At 45.9% G+C, this 25,764-nt stretch overlaps 3 protein-coding genes and 1 long non-coding RNA gene across 4 annotated transcripts; 1 reads left to right on the top strand and 3 right to left on the bottom strand.

The window, feature by feature from the left end:
* Positions 1 to 7: 7 nt before the first annotated feature.
* LOC135400682 (glutathione S-transferase Mu 1-like) lies at positions 8 to 9,714 on the bottom strand. Its single transcript, XM_064632520.1, has 3 exons — positions 9,529 to 9,714; positions 1,935 to 2,148; positions 8 to 562 (listed from the first exon to the last, which is right to left on the bottom strand). Exons 1-3 carry the CDS (start codon positions 9,621 to 9,623, stop codon positions 200 to 202), a joined length of 672 nt encoding a protein of 223 aa, XP_064488590.1. The 5' UTR covers positions 9,624 to 9,714; the 3' UTR covers positions 8 to 199.
* LOC135400684 (uncharacterized) lies at positions 3,398 to 11,137 on the top strand. The gene is made up of 2 exons (XR_010424630.1): positions 3,398 to 3,604; positions 10,799 to 11,137. It is a non-coding gene; the product is annotated as an uncharacterized LOC135400684 (long non-coding RNA).
* Positions 10,900 to 20,510, bottom strand: LOC135400683 (glutathione S-transferase Mu 2-like). Its single transcript, XM_064632521.1, has 3 exons — positions 20,334 to 20,510; positions 13,556 to 13,769; positions 10,900 to 11,496 (listed from the first exon to the last, which is right to left on the bottom strand). The coding sequence occupies exons 1-3, from the start codon at positions 20,426 to 20,428 to the stop codon at positions 11,134 to 11,136; spliced, it is 672 nt and encodes a 223-aa protein (XP_064488591.1). The 5' UTR covers positions 20,429 to 20,510; the 3' UTR covers positions 10,900 to 11,133.
* A 957-nt stretch (positions 20,511 to 21,467) lies between these two features.
* Positions 21,468 to 22,310, bottom strand: LOC135399720 (glutathione S-transferase Mu 1-like). The gene has a single exon (XM_064631461.1). It carries the CDS (start codon positions 22,244 to 22,246, stop codon positions 21,554 to 21,556), a length of 693 nt encoding a protein of 230 aa, XP_064487531.1. The 5' UTR covers positions 22,247 to 22,310; the 3' UTR covers positions 21,468 to 21,553.
* Positions 22,311 to 25,764: the final 3,454 nt, after the last annotated feature.

Genomic DNA, 25,764 nt, shown 5'->3' with positions numbered 1-25,764 from the left:
GAAGCGATCAAGTATAGGTATCTTGTTCCATAGATCACTTGTGTACAGGCTGTCGTGTTCCACGCGTTAGAAATATACAAAAACACGTAAACACTCTATATAACGCCACAATTTCGATAATTGGCAGCCAGTTTGTATGAATCGTACAGGATTTTCTCCAACTGGCGCGAAACAAAGAGAACGCCTATTTCCTAATGTTTTAATCCCTTCTCGCGTGCTGTGGCCCGAGATCTTGAGCGAAACCGCTCCAGATTGGCCACGGCTTGAAGCGCGACGACTGCAGGTACTCATGGAAGCCAGCCGACACTCGTTCTGTGTAACGCTGCAAGACTGGGTGGTTCTTGAGGACACCGGGATCCAAGGCTCGGATGCCTTCCAGGGTTTCATACAGAAGGAAGTCAGCGTAGGTGACACGGTCCCCGGCAATGAAGGCGTGGCCGTCAAGGAATCGAGAAAACTGATCAGCCTTCTCTTGGAATGCCTCCAGAAAGACTTTGCGTTTTTCATCGTTGTATGCCGGGTCGTAGCACAGACGGACATTTGACATCATCACGTCGAAAGCCTGAAACAGAGACAAGGTCTTGGGGATTCACATTGGAAGAAAATGCGTGTCTATAATAACTGTCTTCGATTCGTCAAAAAGTGCATTTTGCCCTGGCGCACGGTGCTACATTAGTTACCACATTAAAATAGGTTCTCTACTTCTGACAAAAATAATTTTCCCGCTTGTGCTGTCCAAGCGTATAGTTATACAGTGTTATAAATGGAGGACCTTCCTATATGGACTCGTTACTCAATTACATTTGAAGTCGAGTAATTGGTAATGGTTATCAACTGCTTTTTCCACAGAAGTAGCGGTAACGGTAATCAATTACTTTTTTCGAGTAACGGGCACAAGTCTGGAAAATTGACCATTAACTTGAAAGCCGTACGTGCCATCGTCTGCTCCCTCCCAATACATATACAGGGTGTTTCCTTTTATCTGCGACAAATTTTAATAAAATGGGGCGTTTCATTAGGGCGGTTTTACTTTTGGCATTCGATTGGTCGACGGGGCTGCTACTAGGAAACCAATTTTTTCCTCAGTTGGGGGACTAATTAACAATTATTGACTTTAGGGGGTACATTGCAATTGCGATATTAAAGCCTGATCATCACATGTATGTATGTATGCCTTTTATTTCATTTCCATTGGAAACGAGGATCAGGTACAAAAGGGAGAAACCCTGAACAACATGAACCGTTCGAACCACTGATGAAGCACTAAAGCTCAGCGCGTGCTATAGACCCAAGTATTTCACCTCGACCGTCCGCTGGAAACAGAAAGTGATCACAAAAAGAGCGACGTTGAAATACTCAGGTCTATAGCACGCGCTCAGACTACTTTAGTGCTTCATCAGTGGTTCGTGCGGATCATGTGGTGACCAGGCTTTAATATTGCAATTGCAATGTGCTCCCTAAAGTCAATAATTAAAAACAGTTGATTGAAATATCTTTGTTAATTAGTTCACTAATTGAGCAAAAAACTTGGTTTCCTAGTAGCAGCCCCGTCGAGTAATCGAATGCCAAAAGTAAACCCGCCCTAAGGCAACTTCCCTTTTCATGAAAATTTGTTGCAGATAAAAGGAAACACCCTGTATTGTTTCAGTACAAGCAGTAATAAACAACATCCCGACAATAAGTAAAAAACAATGCCAATGTCCTAGTAACTGTGATTACGCTGAGAGAAGGCATAAAACGGGTAGGAACACTTCATTACAATTATAATTAAGATTGAAATAAGAGTGAAAAATGAACAGTCATTGAATTCAGTCTGAGGGCACAAGACTGAAACAATATACTGAGAGAGTGCAGTGCAAGACATGTGGATTGCACAAATTGGGTAGGATTCCCAAGACACGAGATTCGTGTCCGCTCTAAACGAAGGAAATCACCTGCATCTCTGCGACGTCCACCCGGCGCTGCTCTTCCGATGTTTCTGGAGCAAGCCCGTGCTTACGGCCTAAATACTTGAGGATCGCCAAGCTCTGCGTCAGTTTCACGTCGTCATCCACGTAATAGGGCAGATTTGGGAAGTCTAGACCCAGGTTGTATTTCTCGGCCAACCATTCGTCACGGTTCCAGTTTGGAGCACTGCCGAAGCCATACCTGGATTGGAATGAAAAGTCATTTCTCCTTTGTCCGCCTGCTGAACCCAAGGTCGCGGGTTTATAATCCGGCCGAAGACGCGAACAACTTGGTGGCGTGCAGGGCACAAGTCCCTTAGACACACCATTTGCCGTAGAGGGCGTTAAACGAGGCGTCTTCGAGAAGAAAACACCAGAAAAGTTTCACAAGATTTGTTCGCGTTTTCTTGTTGTTTTTTTTTTTTCTTTTTTCATAAAACATCAATTCCGAAACCAACTGCCCATGCAGTAGCGTAGCCAGAAAAATATTTCGGGAAGAGCTGTAAGGGAAGTTTGCACGAAGAAGAGGATTTCGCCCTCGTCTTCCCTCTCGCAACTGCGCTACCAAAGGTATGACTTTGGGGTGGGGTGGGGTGGGGTGGGGTGGGGTGGGGTGGGGGTTGAGATCCCGAACCCCTACCCCCTCGTCTGGCTACGCCACCACAGCTGCCAGCTTCCGGTCCAACGGCTCCGCCCTGCCCTGTTTTGCACCTCGCCTGTCTTCCGGTGACTGTTGGTGTTGCTTGCGAAGTACTCAACGGCTCACCTGACGGATAATGGATTTAATCCGAAAACGGTCAGACCCAAAATATACAGGGTGTGAGAAGATTTCCGGACAAATTTCAAAACGTCATTAAAATTGCACATAATAACAATCACAACGAAATTTGGCACAGTGCTGTAGTTCTGTCAAACGTTTTATTTGAGCTCACCTTCAATGTTCTACCGTCAATACGATGGGAGTTACAAGGTGCAGAAAATCTGATCCCATGCATTTGCATTAGACTATACCGACGTCGTTAGGCTTAGGCTCCCTTCGTGTCAGGATGCATCGGGCGTTGGAGCGCCGCGTTCAAAAGCGAAACTGATGCGGGAGATATAATAAAATGACACTAAATACGTTGCCTTAGAGTTTTTTGTTCAGTAAAAAACGTAATACGTCATTACATCATGAACACAATGAAGCGATACATAGAAAATTTGCAGTGTTACCCGGTCCTCTTAGCACATTTACCTACCGTACATTTGCCCGCGCTTTCCGATTTCGGCCCATTACATTTGCTGCTGTCCTTATTTTTGATATAATTATTTCTTTGTTGTCCGTCATAGCATTTTAGGAGTACTCAAGAAAGCTCCAATTGTGCATTCAGCTGAACGGAGATCACGTTTATTGTGTTCATTCAGCCTGGTATGACAGCGCCATTACCATGGTTAGCAAAGCGTCCGACTTTTGGGAAGCGAGGAAAATAAAGTAGAGAATGTTTTGGCACGTTCTGTGGCTCGCGGAGAAAGACGAAGAAGAAGAAGAAGAAGAAGTGGCTCGCTGAATCGCTGACGTTCGGACGCTTGCTGAAGACTTGCTGGGTTTTGCTGGGAGAGCTGACTTACATTGATAAGTGTGAGGAAGATATCTTGGTGGCACACCCCTCCGAACTGAGGTAAGGGAGATTGGCCATCAGTTGAACCGTTGAATGCTGGGCTGCCTCCCGGTAAAGGGCCGTACATGGTTCACGGTTTCATTTTCGTCATCCTGATCTGCGCTGTCATGCAAAGGCTTGCTCTACGCCATCGTTTTTCAAAGGGGTTGCGACAGATCATCCCAGGTTACGCCAGCTAAACGTAAAGACGGTTCTTTGTGCCGGTGTGAACCTCCATTGAAAATTTCACAGAGAAGAGGGCAACAGAAGTGGAGAAAATAAGACTCGCGAGTATACAGAAACTCACGCGACTCTGACGTCACAGCCCTCGCCGCTCCCAGTGAGGCAACGCACGAGAACGGCTACGGCTTAGGGCTACCAATGGGAGTGTACGCAACTCTGAACTCTGTGACGTCTGCGCTGTGCTCGGAAGTGTGTTCGTGGGCCTGTTTCTCGCCAAGTACGAGACGTAGAAGGATAATTCTTTTTTCTTCAGTATTCTGGCGTGCAGCACAATGCGCCCGAGATATAATGAAACACATCTATGAAAGTGCCCCAACCCCTTTAAGAACATAACATTGGGCCTGTCGGTAGAAGTTCATGCTAAAGGTGATAAAAGAGCAGACATAATGACAAGCGTTTGTGTCATTTTGTGTGCGCTTTTATCGCTATTAATGGGGTTTTTCACGCTCAGTTGCAACGTCCGCACGTCTACTTTCAGTGCACCACTTGATATTAACTCACAAAATTAAGGATGCACAAAGAAAAATATCATGCAGACAATAACACTGAGGATCCTATAAGAACACGCAGCAAACATCGTCAATCAATTGCGAGCTAACAACAAAATCAATTGAGTAAGACGGCATTAAATGCACGAGATAGGAAACCACCAGAAAACCACGTGACCTCCGTCAACGGTCTGACTGATTTGTGTGTAACAGCAGCGAACCGTGGTTCAAGGTAACAGCGGTTTGGTCGGCTAACTGCTGTTAAGCGTAATAGCGGTTAAAGCTGCCCGTGTAACAGGGGTATAAGACGTGATGTATAACTGTGGGACCGAGCATGAGACTTTCCAAATATCGGGAGATTGCCGGATGAAATTGGCAGGTTGGCGCCTTAGCCTTCTGGACGACAAATTGGCTAAATGCGAGTTCTAAGGGTGCAGCAAGGACAGCAGCTACGGTCCGCAGACGATACACATACTACGTAATTTTATGATGATACCATCAGTATCAAGTTGGTATCAAGAGTTATTATGAGCTAAAATAGAGGAATCTGACAATTTGGCGCCAGTGAGTGCCACTTGGGCGACGATTTGGCAAAATGTCTGAAGTATATACAGTGAACCCTCGTTAATATGACCCCCGATAATCTGACATACGCCCTTTACGACCATGCTCCCGGGGAACAATGCAGTGAAACCTCTGCAAATCCCCCCGTTAATATGACAATTCCGCATTATGACCAAAATTTTCGGGAACGACCATGGTCATAATAACGAGGGTTCACTGTAGATTGGGCTGGTTGGTGTAAATCCACAAGCGACCAAAGAACAAGCACGAGACAACAACAGAGAGACTTAAAAAAAATCGTGTTAGCGCCGCGAAGCAACTGGCTATGAGCGGCGTACAGACGTCGACAGATGGAGAGAGGACAGCAGGAAGGAGTGGGAGACAGGGGGAACAGAGCGACTTGTGTGTGATCTTGTCTCCAGTTTGTTTGACCATTTGTTTGTTGTTTGTTTGTTGTTTGACGATTTGACCAAACGCTACTTCGCAGGCTCTAGCAAGGGAAACGGGTATGGGTCGCGGACTCGTAGCTATTAAGCATGGATATACAGACTACGTAATTAAATGATGACATCGTCGATATCAGGTTTATATCAAGAGTTGTTACTAAATGAAATGTAAGATATGGACAATTTGGCGTCTGCGAGTGCTGTGGCGATGCGAGTGGCGGCGTCTGCGAGTGGCAATGATTTGATCAAACGCGACTTCGTTGGACCAGAGATTTTGGAGCAGAACTAAATACCAGAATCGAAGACGTGTATATTCCCAAATCCAAGCAGTGGGTAGGAATGCAAAAGGTCACCGACACACGAGGCGGCGAAGAAGTAGAGAACACTGAGTGAATTTTATTTTAGTGTATTTACAATACTGTTTACCCATACTTGGAGGTATAGTCGCCGGTGGCTATAGGTCACACGGGAATTTACAACAACACAAAAACAGACAATTACAACAGATGTTGCAGTTCCTCAATTAAAGTCCCATGTGAGATTTTGCCTTCCGCAGGTAGGAAAACTTTATTGGCTGAAGTGTGGGAAAGGAAAATCAGTGACGAAACCAGAAAGTGAGCTTTTTTTGGGGGGGGGGGGGGGGGTTCATTTTGAAACGCGTTCGGTGGTGTGTTATCGCATGTCTGAATGACAATGCACGTCTGACACTGCTTGGCCACCAATGCATGTACCCATAGATATGTATAAAGATATACCCCCCTATGGTTCGCTCCACTCGAAATCACGCAGACATCTTATCACGCCGGGTACCGCATCTTGGCTTCTATGCGCATTGATGATAGTGCCAGCCGCAACAACAATGAACTTGAACAATGAACTAAGAGGAAATGAAATTGTCGTTCCTCTTCGGTGCTGGTACGAGTTACGCAACGGACTAAAAGCTGACACTTCCGTTTGAATTCAGCATGAGAGAGCCGCGACGATATGGCAAGGAAAAAACCCAAGCAGCACAATGTACTGAAAGTCGAGTGCAATGGGGGTGGCCGGTGTGTGTCTTATCAATGTTCTTTAGTTTCACAAGTCTGTTCAAGGCCTTCCACCTACCCGTCCAACCCTATTGCACTCGACTTTCAGTACATTGTGCTGCTTGGGATAATTTGCGGACGAGGACTGCGTGACGTTTCTTCCAACGTTTGTTCATGGGCGTCTCTGTGGGACGTTTATCGTATCTTAAGGTCACCCAAAAGGCTTTCTTTACGAAGAGGTATAGATAAGAAGGCTCACTGGCATTGCTATTTTGTCTTAAAAAGGCACCAAAGTGCAAAAATGCCTCCTCGGAGAACGAAAGACTCAGTTACCTTGAAAACAACACAAAAGGAAAGGGATTAATTGGTTGCTTCGTTCATGACTTATAAGCGAAAACGAAATCGCATGAAAGATGAAAGTCACTGAAAAGGTTAGCCAGCTGTAGGACTCGAATCCACATCTTCTGAATTGCCGGTCCAGGGCTCTACCAATTGAGCTAAGCTAACACGCCTTCTCAGTGACTTCCAGGGTGCGTCATCTGAAGGGACAAACCAGCCACTCTCTCTCACTCATCCTCCTTTCACTCTTACATTTTTGCACACACACACACACACACGCATTCATACGACGGGATCGACGCAGGCGGCAACGGATGAACATGAAAGAACTGATGTTTTGAGGCTGGAACAACATAGAAGGGACAAATACATACTTGCTTTGTATGTATTTGTCCCTTCTATGTTGTTCCAGCCTCAGAACATCAGTTCTTTCAAGAAATCGCAATTTGCGCTTTCCATGTCCCTCTCGCTCTCCAGAGGCGGGACAATGCGGAAAGGCCTTGTACTGGTCTCCTCGAGTGATCTCCCGCGACGACATTGCACTTGGTACATTGAACGCGGCGTGTTACTATTCGAAGTCATCATGCGTGGACGCACGTACAGGACACGCGTCTTTTTGTTCGTCTGCAGCTGTTCCATTAATATTGTGTCCGCCACCATCCGCTTTGTGCTGCAACGGCGGATTTTGTTTATTTTTTGATCCCGTGTTAGAGCCGCGAAGCAAATGTGGCGATGAGCGGAGTACAGATGGAGAGAGGGGGGAGCAGAAGAAGTGGGGTCAGGGGGTTAGCATGTGTCGTGGGCAAACTTCAGGTGGAACTGTTCTGCCATTCTTCTGGAAAGTCTTCGGAAGAAACAGAGGGTCACGTGCTGTGCAGCGATGGAAATGATTGGAGTAGAAGCTGATATGCTGCCAGACCGAGCAGACTGGTAGGTACAGGTTGGGACAAAAGTTTACGGAACACGCGAGCGTCGTACTTTTTCTTCGGTGCGACACCCTAGCGGCTGGCGGAAGCGGGTGAGTTCATTGCTTCGGAGGGGTGCAAGCGTGCGATGCCAGAGACACAGTGGTAGTTCCGGTATCGCCTGGTTGTGTTTGGGAAGTGGAAGCTACCGCTGTGTGTCGCTAACAGCGTACCCTTCCACCCCTCCGAAACAGTGAACTCACCCGCTTCCTGCAGCCGCTAGGGTGTCGCACCGAAGAAAAAGTACGCCGCTCGCTTGTTCCGTAAACTTTTGTCCCAACCCAGGCCGGGTTCGAATCCCGGTGCCGGCTGTGCTGTCTGGGGTCTTTCCTGACTTCTCCTCAGACGGTGTCAGACATACATTGGCACAGTTCCCTTTGAAGTCGACTCAGGACGTGTACGTTCCCCCAGAGCGGTACTCGTGATCTTGCCGACCTCTTATGAGGCAGCAACACCACCACCGCTTTGCGGCCCAGATAATTGCCTCTGATGGCGAAGGTCATGCGCTCCTAATTAGAGGGGTAATTAATGAATTTTACGTAATTAGTCACGATGTAGTTGCATAGTCTCTTCCATAGAACATCCACACACCCGTGTAACCCACCTGCAAAAACGGCATCACAGTTGCTCTCTTATCTTTTTTGTATTAAAAAAATGATGCAGCAAAAAACAAAGAAGAACTGCGCTTAGCAACAAACGGTTTCATTGCAACTCGTTGCACAACTTTCCAGCAACTTTCAGTTCACAGCTTTCATTGCATTGTGTAATATAGGTGCCAGATTAGCGTAAAGCGGTCGCCGAGGGCCGTCACAGATAAAGCTTCCATGCCACACCTTTTTCTTTTTTTCCTCGTTTTTCTCGCGTGTGTCTGTTCGCACAATCACCCAGACATCCTTCGTCGGCCTTCCACGAGTAGTACATCCATCCCTCGTTCGCCACCAATTAAGCGCTTATTGGAGCCCAGGCAGAGGCAACGAAGCAGGAAATTGGTTAGAAATGACTGACAACCACATATTTCGAGGCACTCCTGGAAGGACTCCAAGAATTCCTCCTTTTGCCATGTATTGCTCTGGTCTTCCCGTTTGATGAGGGTGACTATTGTCATCAAGTACTACCTGAAGCACCAAGAACTAGAACTACATCCTACCAAGAACCACATCCTGCGGATGTAGTCCCATTTAAACTGACGGAGTCATGGTTCACACTACAACGCTTGTCTTCTCTACTGTTCAAAATGCGCCTCCAGAAGACAAAAGAATACGATTTGAGAGCCTAAAAACTTTCTGGTGCTTACAGCGCTGGACGGTTCGTCCACATAGCGAAAATATATGCACAGTACGTATTGATAACTATTGATAACTCAGCGGTTTAGCACACGAATCTGAAAGACAGCGACCTTGACATTCCCTCCTCACGCAAGCAACACTCGAGTTTTAAATACGGACCCTGAACAAATCACTTCGAGAACCCTCGTTAACTGATCTGAGGATCGAGGGGGCGGAGGCGTAAGGGGCGGATCCAGGATTTTTCTGAGGGGGGCGCGGGGTATAGCCTTGCACAGCATATACAGTGAACACTCGTTATTATGACCATGGTCGTTCCCGAAAATTTTGGTCATAGTGCAGAATTGTCATATTAACGGGGAGGAATTTGCAGAGGCTTCACTGCATTGTTCCCCAGGAGTATGGTTGTAAAGCGCGTATGTCAGATTATCGGGGGTCATATTAACGAGAGTCCACTGTACTACATGTTCTGCAATGACAGAGGCTAAAAGGCGGTCAGGACAAGTGGACTCCCCTCCCCCCAGATTCACGAGTGGGTAGCAACCATGGCGTCTGCATTACCTAAACAGAAAAAAAAGTAAAGGATCCCTACCGTTTATCTTGATACTCCACTCCAGCATGTGCAAGCAAATAGCGAATGGCTTGAGCCAAGCCACGGATGTCCCAGTAACCTAAAACCGGGACCATGGCTGTCAGAGGTCGCGTTGTAGAAGCCGGAGGATGGAAGGCCTGATCTGATTTCGTCCCCGACTCTGCTGCCAGTGCAGCACAGAGCTGTTCCTGCCTTGCCTTTCATGCTTGCAACGTTGAATGTGACGCCACCTCGTAAAGATCAGCTCAACTTATCGTATACACACGCTACATATCCATGCATTGTTTGCAACGGACGGCTTAATGTTATTCAGTGCCGCTTGATGCCGCTGCCTACATTTTCTTATTACTGTTTTTTTTTTCTTCAACCTGAACTTGAAAGACGGAAATGGCATATAATAGTCACTGCTGTTAAACTACTACTTAAACTACCTGGTTGTAGTTAAAAAGTAGTTATGAATTACTTGCAGAAATGTAGTAGCAACTACTAGTTAAACTACTATTTCCAGTAGTTAACTATAGTAGTTAGGTTGCAGGCACCAACTACTACCGATTTTGCTGCAAGCTTTACGGATTGTGCTTCCGACTTTTACCTTGAGCTACTTGTTTGATGAGAACGGAGGTGCAGAGCCATTGTGCCGTGCATGTGTACTAAATCTTCACTTTTATCACAGCTTGTGATTCATATTTAGGTGTCCAAGAACGCTATAGAATGGGATTGGTGTTGATGGACAACGTTAAGTAGTTATAGATGTAGTTAAAATACATTGCAATAGTTAAAGAGGTAGTTTTAACTACCTCCCCTGAAAAGTAGCTGAGCTACTAGTTAAACTACTCCATCGCGAAGTAGTTAGTGGCCATCACTACTAACTAGTGACTCTAGTGACACCCTATCTAGTGACTCTAACCTACAATAGCACGTGGCTGAATAAAGCCGCCCAGTCCAAGGTCCCGTTCTGGACAAGGACAATTCCGCATTGCTGAGTCATATGCTATTTGTTTTACGTTTTATTTATTAAAATACTGCATGGTGCCTTTTCAAGCTGGTTCTCTGAGATTGTGAGGTACAACCAACATATTCATCACTACGTAACAGCATATCTCGCTCTCCGAAATGTTGAGTTTTTCTGCAAGTTATGAACGTTGTCTGCAAAAAAAAAAAAAAAAGCACAATTGAATACTTCCCTCGGTGGCGGTTCTGCTTTGACAGTGTCTCAAAGGAGTTTGCTGAGCAACCGCATCATTTCCTTGCTTTCTTTCATGAATTACAGCAATCCAGCAACACTTTTTTCTCGATTCCGAGCGACAAATCCGACCAAGCAACGGCAATCCACCCCAGCATCGGCCCCATCGCAAGACATAAAGACCAAGGTGAAAACGTCTTGAAGATGAATCTGTTCCGGGATTCCCCGTGGTATTCGACAGACAAACAGAAGCGACCAAGTATAAGTCACTTGAACGAAGTCAGGCTGTCGTGTTCCACACGTTAGAAATATGAAAGATGTGTAAAATGCTATATGTACGGTAATTGGCAGTCGGTTCCTATGAATCGTACAGGATTTTCTCCAACTGGCGCGGAACAAAGAGAACGCTATTTCCTAATGTTTTAATCCCTTCTGGCGTGCTGTGGCCCGAGATCTTTAGCGAAAGGGCTCCAGATTGGCCACGACTTGAAGCGCGACGACTGCAGGTACTCTTGGAAGCCAGCCGCCACTCGTTCTGTGTAACGCTGCAAGACTGGGTGGTTCTTGAGGACACCGGGATCTATGGCGCGGATGCCTTCCAGGGCTTCGTACAGAAGGAAGTCAGCGTAGGTGACACGGTCCCCGGCAATGAAGGCGTGACCGTCAAGGAATCGAGAGAACTGATCAGCCTTCTCTTGGAATGCCTCCAGAAAGACCTTGCGTTTTTCATCGTTGTATGCCGGGTCGTAGCACAGACGGAGATTTGACATTATCAAGTCGAAAGCCTGAAACAGACAAAGTATTGGGGATTCACAAAGAAAATGCGTGCCTATAATAACTGTCTTCGATTCGTCAAAAAGTGCACTTTGCCCTGGCACACGGTGCCACATTAAAGTAGCTTAGCTACTTTCCAGTTCTATTTCCTATATGGGCCAGACTCAGCAAATGGGCTGCGCTGCGTATGAGATGCAAACATTTGTATAATTCCTGGATTGGGAAAACGGCAGTGCATTTGAAGGCAGGTTACTTCCAACTGTAGTTACTACACGGCTAATTCCACCTAATTTCTTTCGAACAGGCAAGGAACCTTATGGTCTCCGATTCCATTGATATACTATATACAGGGTGTCTTTTTTTTAGGCGATACAGGTTTTCCATAAAAGGAACTAATCGTTATAGCCATGCTGTTTTCACTTCTATCATCTCTGGGCCGGCGGACGTTCTTGGGACATATGTTGCTCGACCGTCAAATGACTAATTAACTTCTCATTACAAAAGCTACGAAGTTGTCCCAATGAGAACATCTGTTCCTTTCGGTGACCCGATATCGTAGCCGTTTTCAGAACAAAAATCCGTTCGGTAGATCGTCCGCAAAACATTCGTGAACGCACACCATAGACGACAGCAACAGTTCCTATGAAAACGCGTGGAATGATAATGATAGTCAACTTTAGAAGGAAGCACCTCTCGTGGGACATCCACCGCTTGTACAAAAATACTAAGGTAAGCAAAAGTACAGGGTACTGTAGAAATTGAGAAAGCAATAACTGTGCTGATGAGTAGCGCCACCGCTAGCCTCCAAATGGGGCGCTGGGAAGGGGTCCGCATGACATAGTCGCTATAATCTAGTAGGTCGTGGGCTAAAAACACCGATGCACGAGTTGGAACAACGTTCACTGCTTAGCTTAGCGAAGCAAGAAAGAGTCCGGTATAATTTCGATTGTAGCTCCATGACGGAATGAAGTTTTTGATTATGGTAAGTAGAAAATTAACGTAGCGTGTGACGTAATTTGAAGTGAACTTGTTTTTGCATTATGGTGTCCCTTCAAAATTTGTGGCAAAGGTGGCAAAAACCCAGTAAGAACAAATGCCATTGACCGCATGACTCTAGGTGGTGTAGTTTTTTTATTATAATTCAATGACACGTTTGCTGGGACACCCTGTATAGAGAGAGTGGGGTGTAAAAGAAAGATTTGCTACACGACGGCTATACGCTTTGCATTGTTGCCTCGGCTGCTTCCTTTCATGCAGCGTCGCAGTGTGAAGGCGACGTAAATTTTACCTTAACCTACCTTTAGCCTTCCGTTTAATATCCCTCTTTAAATTTTAATAGTTCACAGTGACATCCACAAGCAACGCGGACAACTAGCGATCATGGGAAAGAGGTTGGCGTGTGGTCCAGGGCATGGTGCAGAGCGTCGAGCTCTGGCACCAACTAGACGCCGATCGAAGAGACGCGACCTCTTTTTTTATTTGGAAATTGGCGATAGCTTTTCGCACTGGAGTTCTGTGGTATGATGTACGCCATTTCCCACAATTTTCGGTACAGTAAAGGATGATCTGATGTGAAATGCATGGTTCTTTGTACCTATGAAGTGTAGAGGTGCGGGTGTAAGAGGAAGGAAGAAGGAGCAAGCGATCCCAAGCAGCAAAAAGTACTGAAAGTCGAGTGCAATAGGGGTGGACGGGTAGGTGGAAGGCCTTGAAGAGACTCGTGAAAGTAAAGAACATTGATAAGACACGTCCACCCCTATTGCACTCGACTTTCAGTACATTGTGCTGCTTGGGATCGCCGGAAACTGAATGTTACCTTTCACGTGTGGTACACTGATTAACATAGCACACGTAAACCGGTTCGAACCGATATCTGTTCAAACCGTTATTTTGGTTGCGCTGAACCCGAACCGAACCGATAACCTTGAACCAGAACTTGAACCTAACTTAAAAAAATAACGCTTTCGAGCCCTTGAGAATGCAATAAAAGACATGTGGATTGCAAAGGCACAAATTGGGTAGGATTCCCAAGACACGAGATTCGTGTCCGTTCTAAACAAAGGAAATCACCTGCATCTCCGCGACGTCCACCCGACGCTGCTCTTCCGGTGTTTCTGGAGCAAGCCCGTGCTTACGGCCTAAATACTTGAGGATCGCCAAGCTCTGCGTCAGTTTCACGTCGTCATCCACGTAATAGGGCAGGTTTGGGAAATCGAGACCTAGGTTGTATTTCTCGGCCAACCATTCCTCACATGTCCAGTTTGGCGCACTGCCGAAGCCGTACCTGGATTGGAATGAAAAGTCATTTCTCCTTTGTCCGCCTACTGAACCCAAGGTCGCGGGTTCGTAACCCGCGACGGTAAGGACGCGAACAATAACATGGTGGCGTACATGGTAGAGCCCTGCACGAACCGACTTTTCTCCGCCCCATCAGGCCCGGGAGTATCGAAAAATGGTACTATGAGTTGAGGCAGGGGAACAGTTTACTTAGAGTGCATATGGCTCGTGCTTAAGGCGATGCATCATAGCCGGCACTTCGTCGTCTACAGTCAAGGGATGGCGCAGCGAGCGAAATGGTTTGCGCAGTCACCGCTTCACAACATTATGGCGCTTGCTTGGATATGCAGTACCGCTGATGTAACGTCCTCTTTCTGTGTTATTTTCGTTTTCTCTTGGCGCGCGACGGGTCAAGCGAAATCTTGTGCAAACATATGACCGCTCGTGCTCACCCAAGTCCAATACTGTAAACACGCATATCGCGCTCGGCCAGACGGAACAATTAGTGGCGCGGCTTTTGAATGCGCACAGGCTGTCCAGCTGTCTCCTGAACTTCTTCGTCGATCTGCTGCTGTTCCGTGCTCTGTTGTTGTCGGGCGAAGGGTTAGTCACCAGTCGTTTCGTGTGATTTCTGCAATGCTTGCGCATATAATAAACGAAATCTCTCGTAGCACAAAAAAACCTAGGTTGGACACGACGCGGTTGAAACAAGTTGGTGTCGGCATGTTATAGCCTACCGACATTACGCGGAAATTGCGAAACGAAACCGCAACCTGTTTTCTTTATTTCCTCTCACCCTGGGCTTACAAATTTCAGACCACGTTGTGGTGGTGCAAAAAGCTTCATTTACTTCCACAGTCAACGGAAATGAAATAAGACTGCAAAGAGGCTTGCTTAGAGATTCCCACATCCTTGGACATCAGTGGAGGAGGAGACGGAGGAGAAAGGCAAAACAGAAGACGAAAAGGGAAGAAAAGCAGGGTAGAGGACAAAAATATGTGTGCGTGGTCCATGCAGCTGCTTAGAACGTAAAGTGCGAATGGAGGTTTCCAGTTTGGTCGGGTATATAATTCGGATCTGTTGTGCTCATCTTGGTCGTCACTAACCACGGCCCCACTCTTCGCCCAAGTACAGATCAGCATTGTCCGCTGTACTTTATTGTACACTAAACGGTATGGACGTGTCTGAAATCTGCTCCAACCAGCTCCATCCATCGCCCGAAATTCCAAATGCTTAGAGTCTAGGGGACCGCACTTAAAGTTGTCCCCCCTTCCCGTTGACATCCTACTGGATGAGTGCTAAAAGCGCTGTCATGTTTCCGGCATCCAGTGTAAAAGAAAAGATTTCACTGTATAACCTATCCAGCGCCACTATTTTTTTTTACAAGCATGATCCTTCCACATTTCTGTGGCTGCGACTGGGAATTCCAAGATAAATAAGTTTCATCTACTATCCCCCGAGAAAATGAGCATCGTTGAACAAACAAACAAAATTTGGAGCTGGGCTACGCTGCCCGTGCTCGTGCTCCCGCGTCATGGTCAACGTCGGCCTCGTCGTCTTCCGGCCACGTGCAGCGGTATTGCATTTCCAGCGGTCAGATTGTTGTTGCTTGTGACGACACACTCGATGGGAGATGGCAGCACTGCGCTGCCCATTCTGAAGCGGCGTACTCCACGGATGACCATACCTGACAAAAACTCGTGTGCCGAGCCAACGGCTTAACATAGATGAAATCTTTTTGTTGGTATTGGTTCTTGATATGTTTTACTAGTGCGTGATCGAGCCCGATTTTCGATTTTGGGCGGCTCTATTTTGTAAGAGAGCGGAATCTCGAATATAGCTTTTCCCAAACCTTTCGACGACGATATAAAAATTTCTGAGTCTAAAACGCAAAATCTGCTTCGATCACGCACTAGATCTAAGCATCGTCTTTCATTTAAAAGCAGTTGTACGGAGATCAACCAAGTTTTCGCGGCGCTACGGGAGTTGAAAAATGTATGGGGATTCCCATAGAGCGTCGGTTGTGATGCAAGGCCGAGACGCTGATTCTCTCCTCGGCCGTCCGGAAACCTGAGAGCGCGCTAAGAGCGACCATATATATTTTATTTTATATATATATAAAATTTTATATTTATTTATTATTTATATATATATAATTTTATATAAGAGTAATAAGGGCGGTGCTTTATTATATCGCGAAGCTTTACGTATGAAAAATGCAGGGTCCAGGTGCGTGAGTGTGCCTTAGTGCTGCTAACTGCTCCAGTCGAGTTTTTGGAAGGTTCAAACAAAGCCACTAGGCAGGCTGAGGGTGTGATAAGGAACCTTGCGGAAGAGGGCGTTGTTGGTTCAGGATATATATAAGTATAGCAGGTTTGACAATAATAAATCCTTGTTCGTCGGCCTGTGCTTGTGTGTTGTGTCGTCCTTTGACTTGTTTCCCGGCACGGGGGTTTTATCGCTTTTAAAATATGCTACAGCGAACATTCCAATTTTTAACCATTTTCGAATGTCCATTAGTTGAGTTAGTGGGACGTTCCGTGGATGTGGGAAAAGTGGGACAAATGGTCATCTACTGGGCGTACAAAAGATGTCTACAGGCTCTGCATGTGCGTGTCCAGTTCATATAGCACCAGCCGCTCGACCACTGTGTCATCGCTCATAAACACAGTTTTCTCCTTACGCAGAGCTAGGAATTATGATTTCTCCCGTGGAAAAGCGAAGGAACGATATTTATGTTCGCAACAAATTCCAAATAGTTTGCGGACGAGGACGGCGAGACATTTCTTCCAGCGTTCTTTCATGGGCATCTCTGTGGGACGCTTATCCTATCTTAATGTCACCCAGAAGGCTTTCTTTATGGAGGGGTATCGATAAGAAGGCTCACTGGCATTGCTCTTTTATCTTAAAAAGGGCACTAAAGTCCAAAAATGCCTCCTCGGAGAATGAAAGATGCCGTTATCTTGAAAACAACACAAAATGGTTAATTGGTTGCGTCGTCCTTGACTTATATGAGCGAAGAAGAAATCGCAGTTTGCGCTTTCTCAGTCCCTCTCGCTCTTCAGAGGCGCAACAATGCGGAGAGGCCTCGTATTGGTCTCCTTAAACGATCTCCCGCGTTGATTGGAGAAATCGTTTTTTAGGAGACCAATGAGAGCCCGCTACGCACTGGCCTGGAGAGAGAGAGAGGAGCCGGGAAAGGGTGAAGTGTTTTATTATTTTTTTTATCGCTCATAAATCGCGGACGACGCAACGGATGAGTCCCATTCCTTTAATGTTGGTTTCAGGGTAACGGCATCTTTCACAGCGCGAAAGAAATTTGCACTGCAGTGCCCTTCTAAGGAGGCACAATATATATGGTCCGTTGTTTGTACGTGAAAACATGGCATGGCATTCGGGCGACTCGTCTCACATTTTTCACGAATTCCTCCCTCTTGGGTGCCCAACAAATGTTGTCTGCCGCACAGCTGCCGTTCGTTGTGTTGTCCTTCGCTAAGTTTGTAATGTTATGTATTTTTAAAGTGTTCGAGGGCGTACGGTCTTTCCTTAACACGACCCCACAGATCTTGTGTCGTTGGCCATTGAGACGCTGGAAAAGTCGGCAACTTTGGATGAGCGTTTGGCAAACGTACATTCGAGTCGTTTCTGACGGAGCTCTCTTCTTTGCGGACTCTCCGACGCACTTGATGATACGCCTCCAACGTATTTCAAAAGTCAAATTCGTCGTTCTCCAAGCTTGTCCAAAAGGTTAGTATTATAGCGCGTTTAGGGCAGAGCGTTGCTGGGCATAGTGCGTGTAGTATAGTTCAGCCGGACGCGTAGGGTGATAGGCGTAAACAGCGTTTGGAAGCAACGGCAAACTTTTTCTTCTTTTTGTTCGTCTGCAGCTGTTCCATTAATATTGTGTCCACCAGCACCCGCCTTGTGCTGCAACGACGGATTTTGTTTTTGATTCCGTGTTACAGCCGCGAAGCAACTCTGGCGATGAGAGGCGTACAGATGGAGAGAGGACAGCAGGAGGAGTGGGGACGGGGGGGTTTAGTATGCGTCGTGGGCCGACTTCACGGGGAACTGCGCCGACATTCGTCGGAAAAACGAGAGAAAACCTCAGACAGCACAGCTGGTGGTAGGATTCGAACCCCCCCCCCCCCCTCCCAGTCTTCAGCACGACGAAAAAAATCCTTGAACGAGCACGTGCATCGAAATGTCTAGCGCCGAATCTTGATCAGCAAGTACGCCGAAACCGAAACTGCACGCATGAGAAGCGCAGGAAGGCAGCGTTTATTATACCACGTCAGAGGGTCACGTGCTCTGCAGCGATGGAGATGATTGGAGTAGAAGCTCATCTGCTGGCTAAACCAACCAGACTGGGATCCCGGTGCCGGCTGTGCTGTCTGGGGTTTTTCCTGGCTTTCCTCAGACGCTGTCAGACATACGTCGGCACAGTTCCCTTTGAAGTCGGCCCAGGACGCACGTTCCCTCAGAGCGCTAGCCGTGACGTTACCCACATCTTATGAGGGAGCACCACCACTTTGCAGCCCATATAATTGCCTCTGATGGCGAAGGTCATGCAGTCCTAATTAAAGAGGTAATGAATTTTAGGTAATTAATCATGTTGTGGTTACAGACTCTCTTCCAGAGAACATCAACAGGCCCCGTAACCCACCTGCACAAACGGCACCCCAGTTGCTCTCATAGCTTTTTGTATTAAAAGAATTACGCAGCAAAAAAAAAAAAAAAGAGAAAGAAAGAAAAAAACTGCGTTTAGCAACAAACGGTTGCTTAACATAACTTCCGTTTAATTGTGTAAGATAAGTGCCAGCTTAGCGTAAAGCGATCTCCGAGGGATGCCACAGATAAAGCTTCCATGCCACACCTTTTTCTTTTTCCCCCCGTTTTTCTCGTGTGTGCCTGTTCGCACACGTATCTAGGGTTGCCACCAGGCCGGTATTATACCGGCACGGCCGGTTATTTGCGCTCTCTGCCGGTTGCCGGTAGAAGGGTGATACCGGCAGCCTTTTGCCGGTATTTGTGGCCCAAGACCTTTCATAGGGGCTTCTATGGGGGTTTTGCCTTCAACATTCGACTGCAGCTTGAATAAATCTGGAGCACAGATCCAACTCCGCAGTCACCAGTTGTTTTCTTAATTAATCATTATCATTATTATTCATTGTGATTATTATTATCATTGTTATCATTGTCTTGTGTTCAGAGGGGATAAGAGCAGTGGTTGTGCAAAGCTGTTGGTGGTTGTGTCGAGCCAGCTACAACGTTCCTCACCCACTTTCCCTCTCCCACGAGCCTTTCGTCCTTTCCCTCTATTCTACCTCCTCTCCCTCAGCCGGTATTTTTCACTCTGAAAGGTGGCAACCCTACACGTATCCCAAGCAGCAAAATGTACTGAAAGTCGGGTGCAATAGGGGTGGTCGGGTAGGTGGAAGGCCTTGAACAGACTCGTGAAACTAAAGAACATTGATAAGACACATACCGTCCACCCCTATTGCACTCGACTTTCAGTACATTGTGCTGCTTGGGATATGCGACAGTCAGTCAGCCACTCTTCGTCGGCCTTGGACGAGTACATCCATCCCTCGATGGCCACCAATCAAGCGCTTATTGGAGCCCAGGCAGTGGCAACGGAAGCGTAAAATTGGTTAGAAGTGACTGTGACACTGCATCTTGCAAAGCGATCCTGGAAGGACTCCAAGAATTCATCCTTTTGCCTCGTATTGCTCTCGTCTTCCCATATGATGAGGGTGCCTATTGTCATCAGGTATAGGAAAACTCTACCTGCGGATGTAGTCCCATATAAACCGACGGAGTCATGGTTCACACTACAACACTTGTCCACTTTACTGTTCAAAATGTGCCTTAAAAAAATGATACAATTGAGAGCCTAAAAATTTGCTGGTGCTCACAGCGCTGGACGGTTCGGAAGAAAGAAACATTATCATAAAAATAAAATATGAAGTTCACGAAATATGAACTATCGGAGTATACATCTACACACTTCTATAAAGTTGGCATTTTTGAGGAGGAATTAGTGGCCCTTGGTTGTCACAAACCCGTATTATACTGTGACAGTAACATAAACTAGTTAGTTTGACAGCGTATGCGGCTGCTCTGAATAATATTAACCATACGCGTAGCGCACAACAATTCACGAAATCTCTTTTTCTGCTTTGTTTGGATTAAGCAGAACAGAAGTTCCCGTCCGTTTTTCGGCTCCTCTATTTTATGTAATCGTTTTTTTTTGTTTTTTTTTTTCATGCTAACGATGCGAAACTATTTGAAAGATATCTGCTGTGCAACTATAAATAAAGGTATTTGATTAGATTGATAAATAACTCGAAGCAGCGACTTCTGCATCTTTGCAGCAAGCGGGTTTGGTCTGTGTCCAGCTTACTATCGATAGGTGAAACCATCCATAGTTTTGAACAAAACTATCGATACTTAAATGAGTAGTCATCTCAACCATCGATACTACTATCGATAGTGTTTGGATGACTATCGCCCATCAGTAGTCTGCATTACCTAAACAGAAAAAAGTAAATAAATAGAGGATCCCTACCGTTTATCTTGATACTCCACTCCAGCATATGCAAGCAAATAGCGAATGGCTTCAGCCAAGCCACGGATGTCCCAGTAGCCTAAAACCGGAACCATGATGGTCAGAGGTCGCGTTGTATAATCCGGAGGACAGAGGGACTGATCTGATTTCGTCCCTGACTCTGCCACTCTGCTGCGAGTGAAGCACAGAGCCGTTCATGCTTGCAACATTGCATGTGACGCCACCTCGTAGAGATCAGCTCAACGTATCGTATACACACGTTACATGTACATGCATTATTTCCAATGGAAGGCCTAGTGTTATCCAGTGCCGCCTGATGCCGCTACCTACGACATTTTCTTGAAGACTTTAGTTTCTTTGAAAAAATGGCTAGGAAGCAAGCGAGCTGGTGAAGATGATGCATAATGTAAAAACCCCGAGACTAGGGAACACGAAGGGACAGACACGTGTTGTGTCTGTCCCTTCGTGTTCCCTAGTCTCGGGGTTTTTACATTATTTAGTTTCTTATTGCCTTTTTCTTCTTTTTTCTACCTCTTGAAAGACGGAAATGGCATACAATAGCTCATGGCTGAATAAAGCCGCAGAATCCAAGGTCCCGTTTTGGACAAGCACCATTCCTCATTGCTGAGTCATATGCTATTTGTTTTAAGTTTTACTTATGAAAATGCTGCATGGTGCCTTTTCAAGCTGGTTCTCTGAGATTGTGAAAAACAACCAACCTGTTTATCACTACGTGACAACAGCTATCCGAAATGTTGAGTTTTCCGCAAATTATGAACGTAGCCTTCAATGTTTTTTATCTGTTTTTTTTTCTGTATCCCCCCATTCCTGACGGTTGTGCTGTGGCGGTGTCCCAAAAGACTTTCCTGTGACCCGTGAATAGTAATTTATCCAGATCCCCCTACAACCCCGAAACACCCCAAAAATCTGGAGGAGACCCCTAAAATTTTGTGAGATTGCACAATATTTCGTTAAAAGCATGTGAATACATCCTCTTGCGGAGCCCAACAGCCTCGCCCAAGGACGAAAATTTTGGATAAACCACTGCCGGTGAACCACAAGGACCGCGAAGAAATTTCGCTGGTCAGCAATTGTGTCTTTCATAGTTCAGTAACGATAGCACGCAACCATAAGTGGTTCTTTGTCCAAACGCCTTTATTACCTTCGCGAACGCAGCCGCAACTCGGCGGAAGGAGCAAGAATGAAATAAAAAAAGCAAACTATGCCGGCTTTGCCATCTTGGGTCCACCGTACGCGGACATCTCGCTCCAGACGGGCCAATCCATGAATTTATCAGACGAGAGATAAGCCTTAAAACGGGGCAACGACTCCATCCTCTTCAGGTACTCCACAACTGTCGGGTATTTTTCCAACGCCTTGCGCTCCTCGGGCCACAGGGTCCTGTGTTGATCGAACATTTCATACGCCAGAAAGTCGACGTACGACAGCTGATCACCCGCGAAGAACTTCCGGTCGCCCAAAAACTTCACCAACGCCGGCAGGCGGTCGCTGTAGAAAGTCTTGAGGAACGCCTCCTTCTTGTCATTGTCGTACGAAGGATCGTAGCACAAACGGACGTTCTCCCACAGCATGTCATTTACCTGCTGTTCGATGACGCTGGCCCGGAGCCAGTCGTCGTCAGACTGCGGCATCAAGCCGTACTTGCGGGCGAGGTAACGAAGGATAGCCAGACTCTGCGTCAGTCGCACGTCGCCGTCGATCAAGTATGGAATGTTGGGAAAGTCTAGACCGAGAGTGAACTTCTCTTTGAGCCAGTCGTCACGGGTGAATTTATCTCCGAAGGTGTACGTTCTCTCGACATAATCGGCACCGGCGTAGTTGAGGAGGTATCGTATCGATTGCCCGAGTCCGCGGATTTGCCAGTAGCCCAGTTTCAGCGGCGTTTTCGGCATAGCTCCTGGTCGCTCCCGTCGAGTGAAAGCAAGCTTGCGAATGCGGCGGGGTATTCTCGCTTTCGTATCGCTTGTTCACGTGACTCGATCTACAACTCGTGACTCGATCACGTGACTCGAACTTCCACAGACGCGACACAGTCAACAACGTTCTGCGATAACCTTGCTCTCGCGACCGTGCTTCTTGGAACTTCTCTTTATGTGATATTCCAACCAACAGGAGTGCGGAGAGGGCGGAGAGGCTCTGCTCCCGACGTTGGACGGCGATGGAAGGTGGCAGTATTTACATAATTAAATTGCGGTGCAAGAAAATGTTTTGCATAGATCGCTGAGGGACGTCCTACTCCAAAGATAGCCCGCTCGATGCCTCCTCGTAGTGATGGGCGAAAGCATTCGATACTATCCTTTGTTTTTGGCTATCGGTTGTCCAACTGTCGGGTGAACCGGAATATCAATAACGTCTCCGAAAACATGATAAGCCAATCGCCTGATTCCTTCGGAGTAGGGGTGTGCGAATATTCGAAATATTCGATATTCATACCTAATAACGGTACCGCGCTACTCCTATTCGAACCGAATAACATTGCACCGAATACTCGAATATATTCGAAATTCCGCAAGCTGGCTTCAACTCATGCCTCTGAGCGTTTGGTGAAGCCTACTTTACAATTCTGTGCCTCAAATATATTCTGCAAGGTGGCTTCACGTCATGCTTCTGAGTGTTAGGTGAAGCTTACTTTACCGTTTTGTGCGTGCGGACTTGACGATATCCTGCAAGTTGGCTTCGCTTCATGTCTCCGAGCATCAGGCGAAGCCTAGTTTACACTTCTGCCAGTGCCGCAGGGTTGCAGGCATGGTTTAAAAGTGCGATTTGAGGGATCACTGAAAATTGCCACTTTTGAGAAATATTTTAGCAAATGTTGGCAGGGATGTTTAAGTTAGTTTAATTATTTTGAGCTTTGGCTGGACCAGCTATGACGCCATAGAAAGAGGGATTTAATCACACAGCCAGCTACTTTATCTCTGGAATTACAATTTTCAGGACAATTCTAGCACAAACGTATTCATCAGTGAAATATGTGTATATAGTTCGCAGTCAGTCTCACAAACTACAACTGAGCACCAGGTTTCAATGCAAGCTTTTGCTTACTATTCAGCAATAAGCACACATTTTTTTGTGGTATTCGACATTATTCGATTCGCTACTATTCGAAGATTTTACTATTCGATTCGTATTCGATATTCGAACCCAAAAATCACTATTCGCACAGCCCTACTTTGGAGTGGCTGACATCTGACTGACCCAAGCAGCACAATGTACTGAAAGTCGGGTGCAATAGGGGTGGACGGGTAGGTGGAAAGCCTTGAACAGGCTCGTGAAACTAAAGAACATTGATAAGACACATACTGTTCACCCCTATTGCACTCGACTTTCAGTGCATTGTGCTGCTTGGGTGACTGACAGCGATACGGAGTCGGAGGGCGCTCACGATTTCATAGAACTCCTATGGAAGTTTTTCGGCAAAAAATTCGGCAAAAATTTTTGAGGAAGAAATTTCAGATAATTTTTTTATTGCAAAAAAAATCCGTAAACTTGCACGGACTTTGCGAATTGCGTGCATGCCACAAGCGTTCAGCCCGTCGAGTGCGATGATGCAAATTGCTTAATATGGTAAAATGAATTCCCCTATCAAATAAGACGCTTTCTAACATGCTCCGTGCCGTACGTGCCTCCCCCCCCCCCCCCCCCCCCCCCCCCCCCATAATGTCTGCTTAAAGCGACATAGGTTTCCACTAAGCACCGCACCTTTGAGTGGATCTGCATCCCATTGAGTTCAATTTCGTCAGCAAATACCTATGTTTTGATGAAAGATGAGGCTTGAGGCTTTGTATGTAATTGTCCTTTCCATATGTGTTCCAGCCTCAGAACATCAATTGTCTCATGACCTATGTTTTGTTGTTTTCCGAGTCATAAAGAACAAAAAAAAAAAAAAATCCAGAGAAGGGAGAGGGGAGTCGAATGGCACCTCTGGATCATTTGGCGTGGAATGGCACATCAATACTCTATTCACCCCGAATTTAACGAAACTTTCGACAAAACAGATAACAAGGCGATGTCCAAAATACGCGTTTCTATGTAGCGAAACGCAAATTTCGCAGAAAGTTTCGTTTTACAACAATAATAGGAAGACGGTTAGGAGCAACTTTTATTTAAAACGTTGAAAACAAGACTCATCAGGTTAACTGATGAAGTGAGCTGATGAAGTGCTGCAGGCTCTGCACGAAAATCTTCCTTTTAACGTTTTAAATAAAAGTTGCTCCTGTAACCGTCTTCCCATTACTGTTATAAAACGAAGCTTTATGCGAAATTTGCGTTTCGCTCCAGCAAGCTGCCAGTAGTATGTTCTTTTGAATTCTTTTGAGTTCGCGTTCTGCTCCTGCAAACTATGAATGGTATGCTCAATCCGAAATTAAATATTAGCTTTGCTCCTGCAACCTATCAACAATTTCGCCACTCCGAATTTAAAAGTTGAGAAGTGAGTGAGTATAAAAAAGGAAAACATGGAGAAATTGACACCAATTGGTTTCCTTTGAGAACGAAACTTTCTGAATTCGCGTTTCGCTCCTGCAAATTATCCATAGCTTTTTTTTTTCTTTTCTTATTCACTCCTAATTTAAAATTTTAGCATGTTGCTTTTGAAAGTGGAACCTTCTGAATTCGCCTTTCGCTCCAGCAAACTATGAGCAGTTCGCTCAGTGCGAGTAATAAATTTTAGCACTGGGAATTTAAAATTTTAGCATGTTTCTTTTGAGAACGAAACTTTCTGAATTCGCGTTGTCTCCTGCAAACTATCAATAGCTTCTTCACTCCAAATTTAACATCTAAGCGGGTTTCTTTTGAAAACCAAACTTTCTGAGTTCGCGTTTCGCTCATGCAAACTATCGTTTAGCTCTTCGCAATTTAAAAGTATATTCATAGGAAACAATACCTTGTGAATTCTCGTTTTTCGCATGAGGTCGACGATCCCGTTTCACTCGTGATTGATAGTTACCTGTCAGAGAAAAAAGAAATGCGATGGGAAATCAAATATGAAGCTCATGAAATATGAAATATCGTAGTATACGTCTGCACTGCTATAAAGTTGGCATTTCTGAGGAAGAATTAGTGGCCCTTGAATGTCACAAACGCGTATCACTGTATCAGTAACATAGACTTCTTATAGTTTGACAGCTTATGCGACTGCTCTGAATAATTTTAACCACGCGCACATAGCTCAAAACAATCCACATACTCTTTTTTTTTCTCAGAAGTCCCCGTCCGGTTTTCGTTATCTACAGTGTAACTTATGTAAAGGTATCTCATTAGACTGATAATACAACTAGGAGCAGTGATTCATTTTCATTTTTGGCAGCAAGCGGGTTTGGACTGTGTCCAGCTTACAAATAGTCAAATGAGTAGTCATCTCAACCATCGATAGTACTACGAGGCGCTGGTACTACTGATCGCCCATCATTAC

The sequence above is a fragment of the Ornithodoros turicata genome, chromosome 7, assembly GCF_037126465.1.
Source record: "Ornithodoros turicata isolate Travis chromosome 7, ASM3712646v1, whole genome shotgun sequence".
Classification (NCBI taxonomy): domain Eukaryota; kingdom Metazoa; phylum Arthropoda; class Arachnida; order Ixodida; family Argasidae; genus Ornithodoros; species Ornithodoros turicata.
Note: the sequence above shows the minus strand (reverse complement) of the source record. Positions and strands in the feature narration are given on the sequence as shown.

Excerpts from the sequence above, each read along its gene's own strand:
- LOC135400682 (XM_064632520.1), bottom strand. The coding sequence starts at position 9,623 with ATGGTCCCGGTTTTAGGTTACTGGGACATCCGTGGCTTGGCTCAAGCC. Across the intron at positions 2,149-9,528 it reads GTGGAGTATCAAGATAAACG|GTATGGCTTCGGCAGTGCTC; the intron begins GTAGGGATCCTT and ends ATTCCAATCCAG. Across the intron at positions 563-1,934 it reads TGGACGTCGCAGAGATGCAG|GCTTTCGACGTGATGATGTC; the intron begins GTGATTTCCTTC and ends TCTCTGTTTCAG.
- LOC135400683 (XM_064632521.1), bottom strand. The coding sequence starts at position 20,428 with ATGGTTCCGGTTTTAGGCTACTGGGACATCCGTGGCTTGGCTGAAGCC. Across the intron at positions 13,770-20,333 it reads GTGGAGTATCAAGATAAACG|GTACGGCTTCGGCAGTGCGC; the intron begins GTAGGGATCCTC and ends ATTCCAATCCAG. Across the intron at positions 11,497-13,555 it reads TGGACGTCGCGGAGATGCAG|GCTTTCGACTTGATAATGTC; the intron begins GTGATTTCCTTT and ends TGTCTGTTTCAG.
- LOC135399720 (XM_064631461.1), bottom strand. The coding sequence starts at position 22,246 with ATGCCGAAAACGCCGCTGAAACTGGGCTACTGGCAAATCCGCGGACTC.